The sequence below is a fragment of the Fulmarus glacialis genome, unplaced genomic scaffold (genome assembly GCF_000690835.1).
Source record: "Fulmarus glacialis isolate BGI_N327 unplaced genomic scaffold, ASM69083v1 scaffold9033, whole genome shotgun sequence".
NCBI lineage: Eukaryota > Metazoa > Chordata > Aves > Procellariiformes > Procellariidae > Fulmarus > Fulmarus glacialis.
Window position 1 is genome coordinate 1 of NW_009204920.1, and position 6,629 is coordinate 6,629.

The following is a 6,629-nucleotide window of genomic DNA, read 5'->3' on the forward strand; positions in this document are numbered from 1 at the left end:
TGTTACAGATGCCACGCAGGCAGCAGGGAGTTGTCTGGATGCATGGTTTGGACTTGCTGCATGAGGTGGCCTCGCTGGGCTCCTTGCCTTGTACCTGCTCTGGGGACCGGAGCCGAGACTCCAGTGGGAACCACCCCGCAACGCTGCCTTCCCGGGTCCTCCCAAGTGCTTGCGAGGGTGCAGAGACAAAGACGCCTCCTCCCGAGGGAACTGCCAGGAATAACGCCGAGGGGAAGGGTGTGTGATGAGGTGATGAACAGTGTGGTGGGGACGTGGGTGAGCCGGGGATGGGGACACGTCAGGAGACTGAAGCCACAGGTAGAACTGAGGCAAAGTTTCATCATCCCTTTGCCCCTCACAGCCCCTACTTCCACAAAACAATCCCTTACTTGGGGGCTTCCTAAGATAAGAAGACATCAAGGGGCCGTTGCTCCCAACAGGGGATGTGTAATCCTTTGTAATCCGGACAAATGGCAGAGGGGGAAGAAAGCTGCCTTATCATTTTGCTCATACAGCCTTTCCTCTGATCTCCTAATCCCTAGAGCGGGGCTGATCTCACCCACGTTTCGGATCTAAAAGGGACATGTTCCAGCCAGCTGCTCAGGTCTTGCCTACAATCACCAGAAATAGGCAGCACCTTATCAGAAGTGCCTAAGATAAGATAACCAACCCTTTGGGTAGGTCTGTATCTCTCATCAGTTGCAGAACCAGCCAAATGCCACTGGAAATTGCATTTTAAAGAGCTACATGCAAACAAGGAGAGTTCCACCCCCAGGTCTGTCACCACCAACCTACCACTGCAAAGGCTAAAAGCAAGTCAACCCAAGGACAGTATGCCTTCTGCCATGAACAAAAGCAAGAAGTTGCCCGAGTATCTAGTTTATAGTGTGCCCTGCCACACCAATGCCTTTCCTATGACACAAAGCAGGGAGGAAAGGGACAGAGAGATGGGCAGTAACCCAGGATGAAGCCACTCGGCTCACCTCTCAGTGAAGTGCTGGCTCTGAGGGGGAGGCTCATTCCTACCTCAAGCCCACCAGAGCCCATCAGCTGGTTACGTGAGGGAAGCAAGATGAGGATAAAGAAAAGCTTGCTCATTAGTCAGCCCCAAACGATGTTTAGCCATCTACGTAACCCTGAGGGGAGAAGGGGCATGTAAGATGCTTCTGTGCTACACCCCAAAACAGAGCCCCAGGTAGACCCCCCACGTATGGTCCGTACCTCTCCTCATGTGCCTGGTCCCTCACCCCCTCACCAAGGAGAGGGGACAGGTGATGGGCAGTTCCTCCCAAAAAGTACAACACATTTTTGAGCTGAGGGCTGGTTTATTTATACCCTCCTCCTCCTCTTGGTTCCCTCCACACACCCAAAATGAGAGCATGAAGGATGACACAGATGAGTCTGGGTGAGTACAACTAGTTTTTCTCCTCCTCCACCTCATTATTCGTTCTCTCCTCTCCCCCAGCAGAAGAGACGGACTGGAGGGAGCTCCCCCCACAGCTACAGTCATAACGAACCTCTCTCAATAAAGTAACCCCCTCCCAAGCCTAAATATTAGGCTAAGCCCACAGAAAAAGAAGCCCGAGGGGCTTCCCTTCAAAAAATACCCCTCCTATTTACAGTATTGCTTTCACTCGCAGCCACAGAGCAAGGGATGTGTGCCCAGTCCCTCCTGGTGCATCCATGGGGCTGGCTGGTCCCCCTCTCCCATCCTCACCAGTGGTTAACCACCAGCAAGGGGGGGCAAGCCATGGGGAGGACAAGCCATGGGGAGAGCCACCAGCAGCACAAGTCTGCTGGTAGGAGCAGGTAGAAACGGTGCCTATATACAGCAGAGAACAACTGCCCCCCTCGTCCCCCCTTGGGGCCTGCAGCTCTATGTTTTTCTACCCCTTCCCTATCGTTTGGGGCAGGTGGAGAGGAGTTGTGCTGGGAGGAGGGGAAGGCCTGGTAACCTCGGTATCCTCCAGATGTTTACACAACCACAGGGCTGACCTGTGTCCCGTCTTCCTGATTCCTAAGGGTGCTACAGGGAATAGGCTGGACGCTCAAGGGAAGCACCTATGGATTTTGGATCTGCTCCTGATCTCTGCTACTGGGGCCAGCGTTGCGTGGAGCAGGGTTGCTGCCCGGGGGATGGAACTCCTCACAGCTGCAAGGCCTACCCTGCTTCTTGTGCTCTGAGAGATGTCTGGGCTGGGGAGAATTGTCCAGGTGGCTATTGCTGAATTATTTCCCTTTAGGGATCGTCTTCACACATAGACATTACTTCTATCCTGGAATAAACAGTGTGCTTCCAGAGCTGTGTCTTTACGTGAAGCAGAATCATGAGGAGTGTGGAATGATGTCCACACGAGCTCTATCTGAGAGTCACTACTGCCACCTAGGTGAGGCTTTAAAGGCAGCCAGGACTTGAGATGCTGCAGAAGACGCACTAAGGTATAGTCTGTGGCAAGTACAGTGAGACCAGTTTTCAGAGAGCTCAGTCTGGTCCCAACCAATTCTCTGCACACGAAGACCTCCCTCCCCATCTGAGTGGGAGGCAAAGTGCAGCTGCGCGGGGCAGGACCCTTCCCCGCTTGGTTGCACCCCTGTGCAAGAGCCAGACGCACGCTGGCCGTCCCAGCAGCTGTATTTCTTTCCAGAGGGAGTCCTGCTCCATTCCTCTGTGCTACAAAGATGGTGTCAGCAAGAGACTTTGCACTGTGGTAGCAGAGGAACGGAGGAGGTCACAAAAGCATTTATGACTGCCACTTGCCCCTGAAAACTTCCCTCCTCCTGCCCAGGGTGAAATGGCAAAGCCCTCCTCTCCCCCTCGAACCAGCCCAGCTGGGCACGAGGGCTCTCAGGGCCCCCTAGAAGCCCATCTCCTCCATCCTTCCTGCCACAGGGACTGCGCCTGGGGCCAGGGACTGGGCACAGCTCCCCTCCTGCCTCACCAAACACTGGTCTGAGAAGAGTGGCGAGCAGGGCGTACAGGTGAGGGGAACCACCTCCACCTCAATCCAAGAGGGCTGGGGAAGGAGTGACTCTCATGGCACTGCCCCTCTGCTCCACCGAGTCTCTTGCTGTAACCCACAGACGTGCCTGTGGTTTTTGATTGTACCTGCAAATCTTCCTCCTTCCCTTCCCATTTTATCTCTTTGTGCTCCCCCTCCCCATTTTCTCTCTTGGTGCTCCCCCCCCGCCACAATACCACTCCTCCCCAAACCCTCTAAAATTAAAGCACCCCTCCCTCACTAGTGGGTGGGAGAGAAAAGCCCCCCCATCTTTGCACAGGGGACGCCATTCCCGCTCCCCTCCACCCTTGCACGCCTGCATGCTGACTCCCAACACCGTCCCCCTCCCTGAGCCACCAGGCCCTCCGGCCCAATTCGGATGCTCCCACATCTACTCCAGTCTTTAGCGACACCGTCTCTTCTAGGAAGGTCCCCGTTCCCTCTCACCTCTTTCCTTCTGCCTCCAGCACCCTCTCCCCTGCCCTGCTGGTGCCATCGCCCTTCTCCTGCCCGCCGGCCAGACTCTGCCCTCCGCAGCAAGGCAGAAGGGAGAGGAGGGAAGGGGGAACCTTCCTGTCTCAATGCGGTGACAGATTTTGGAAGAATTTGGTTCTGGCGGGTAGTTTTGGGGGGAGGGGAAGGAAGAGGTGATGGGGAAAGCTTTTTTTCTTTTTTTTTCCTTTTTTAAAAATGATAAATAAAAACAGATGACCCAGAAGGCTGGAGCATAGCTGAGAGCCACCTCTTGTGCCACTACGCACGTGTCTGGTTTGTGCCTCGGCTTTCTGCCGGCAGTGGGAAAGGGGGCAGAAGGGAAGGGGGCAGGGAAAGGGGCATCGGTGGCTCAGTAGTTCTGCGTTTGGTACCCCTGTGTCTCGGTGTCGAAAGCATCTGCCGGAGGGGGCTGCTGGTATGTCCCCACCGTGTCTGTAGCATCCTCCTCGTTCGTGTAGGGAGCATAAGGCATGCCGGAGTGCTGGCTTGGGTCCATGTAGTCCTGGCACCCAGCCCGAAACTCTGATACGCCAGTAATGCCTGGCCTGGCCCACCGGGAGGAGGTGGAGGGAAGAGATGGGAAGCAGAGAGGGGAGGGGGGAAAGAGAGGGGGAACGTACCGAGAAAGAGAAACAAACAAAAGTGGGGTTAGTAGTGGTTACGGATTAGTGTGCGAAGCCCGCCTGGAAGATCACTGGTGAAAAACCCCCGAGAGCATGGAGGTTCAGGCTGCCCCACAGAAAAGGCAAGCCCACCCGGAGAGAGGAGGGCTGGGCAGGGACGGCTGCGATTCCAGGGCTCCCTGCTGCCTCTGGGATGTGCTGGGCACCTCCTGCCCGGCGGTGGGGTTTCGCTGACATGGTGCAGGTCACAGAGGCTCAGACAGCCTGGGGTTATCCTGTTCAGACGCTCCTGCCCCTGGGAAAGGCAATCTGCCTCAGGTCCACCGCAGAAGGTTTGTCTGCCGGGCTGGATGTACGCAGCCATTTTGCCTGCAGAGGCCAGGAAGGAGAGCAGGATTTGACCTGGAGCAGCGAGGGAGCGGTCGCCCCCTGTAACCCCTTCACCAGCCAACATCTGCACGGTGCAGCACAGACCTTGGGAAAGAGCAGCAGGAGGCAAGGTGGCTGCTTGCCACGTTAGCAAGCGTACTGCTGCCTCCTGCCCCAGGCACTGCAGGCAGGATGCCCTTTGGTGGACTGAGGGAGCCCGGGCACAGGGTTCAGCATCACGGACCCCAGCAGGCACCAGAGCATTCCTGATAGAGGTAAGCGGTCTAGTAGGTTAGAGGTTTTTGGGGAATGAGGGCTCGGCGAAATGGAGGAGATGATACAGTGGTGGGGGCAGAGGACATCTTCTGGCTGAAGTATTAGGTCTGAGCAGTCACCAAAAGAAAGGCACAGTGGTGTTATGCAGCATTAGTTAGGGTACGGGTGAGGGAGAGAAGGGGGCAGAGGAGGAGGAGGAGAAATTGCCAGTTCCAGCTCCCCAGAGGGAGAACCCCTGTTCAGTGGACAACCTGGCCCACTCTGGTTCAATGGCCCATCTCTTCCCACCCCGTGCCCTGCCGTGACCACATATGGACACCCGTGGTCAAGGCGTTGGAACCGTCTGTGCTCAGTAACCTCCTCCAGCTGCATCCCTCCACCTCTTCCCCCAAATGCCCCCATGAGCGAGGGGCACTAAGGCAGCAAAGACGGGGAGTTAGGGAACAGGGTGTTGTATTCTTCCTGAAAAGTAATGTCTCTGAGTCTCCGGAAAGCCAGAAACGTGAGGAAGCCCTGTGAGGAGAGAGAGGGTTGTGGGGAGGAGAATCAGTAAGGAAGAGCAAACCAGAGCATTTGATTGAAATAAAAACCCCAAGGAACTGGAGGAAGAGGATTCCTCTTTGGCCACTTGCAAGCCCGTGCATTGGGGAGGACCACTGCAGGTGGTGGCACCTCAGAAAGGGTCCAGGGGGACCCCTTGCAAAAGCCTCGCTCCTCGTCACACTTTCCGCTGGAGCTTGCAAGGGGCCTTCGGCAGCACTCGAGTGCAGGACTCTGCTTGTGAGGGCACACACATGCTGCTGTCCCTTGCCCCCACTTGGCGTCACCTTGGCGAGGGTGCTGACCGCACAACCCTTTGTAGTCCCCCTTCCTCTCTGATAGCTTCGTGGTTTTAGGGCACCCTTCCTACCTGCTCCCCCCGCCCCAATGTTAAGGCCCGTGGGGAGAAGAGAAGATAAAGCCACAAGGACTTACACATGGAGACCGGCCTAAAATACTTTCCTGCCTGGCACTATCCTGTCACTTCAGACAAAAATCACTCGGGCTTGGTGCTTTCAGAGACGGGAGGAAATCGTGGGGAATATTCATATTGCACACCACAGTTTTTCCAGGAAACGAGCAATAAAGAAGTGCTGGGGAAAGGGCAGTCTTAAGAGACAGCACCATCACCTTCCTAAGAGGCGATGCAGTGAGGCGGCGCTGCAGTCGTGGGTGCAGCCGGAGAGCCCAGAGGGACGCCGATCGCAGCCTCCTGTGGCCACTGATGACATTTCACGTGATGGGAGCAAAGCAGGGAGGGAGATGGGTGCAACCCCTGGCCTGGAGCTCCCTTCTCTGCTTAGCGTCTGTGAGGTGAAAGTCTCTGCTTAGCGTCTGAGGTGAAAATGCTGTTAAAGTCCTCTGACGCACAGGGAAAATGATGCTTGGGGAGCTGGCTCATCCAAGGTCATATTAGAGGTTTGTCAAGGACACTCCTTACTGGGATATGGGACCCTCTTTCCCATTGTGCTTATTAATGCTCTAGCACCTTCTTCCATATAAGTTTTTGAGTCCTTGTTTCCCAAGTTTACCTCCTAACCACCTCCCCTCCTCTGCTTTTCCTTCTCAGAAGCCATGTGAACTGAGATCTCAGAGGGAATCACCTTTAGCCAGTCACCTTCCATTCCCCACAAGCTAATACAGTGCAGAGGACACTTAATCCAACATCATGGCTGCTGTACTCACCCAGGTGAAGATGGAGAAGAACGAGAACGTGATGGCTGCTCGGGCTGCATCCCCTCCCTCATTCATTGGGTTGTCCTCTTCTTTTGAAGCTTGCCACTGGTTGGTCAGAAAGCAGAAGCCAACGAACCACCGGAATGCCCAA

The 6,629-nt window shown here is 55.5% G+C and overlaps 1 protein-coding gene across 1 annotated transcript in view; it reads right to left on the reverse strand.

The window, feature by feature from the left end:
• Positions 1-3,679: 3,679 nt before the first annotated feature.
• Positions 3,680-6,629, reverse strand: part of LOC104074887 (synaptogyrin-1-like) — a gene marked incomplete at its 5' end in the record, with an annotated part of 4,681 nt that continues 1,731 nt past the window's right edge. The window contains 3 exon segments of the mRNA XM_009575182.1: positions 3,680-4,001; positions 4,004-4,039; positions 6,484-6,629. The exon segment at positions 6,484-6,629 is cut by the window's right edge and continues 19 nt beyond it. Of these exon segments, the coding sequence (XP_009573477.1) occupies positions 3,844-4,001; positions 4,004-4,039; positions 6,484-6,629 (340 nt within the window).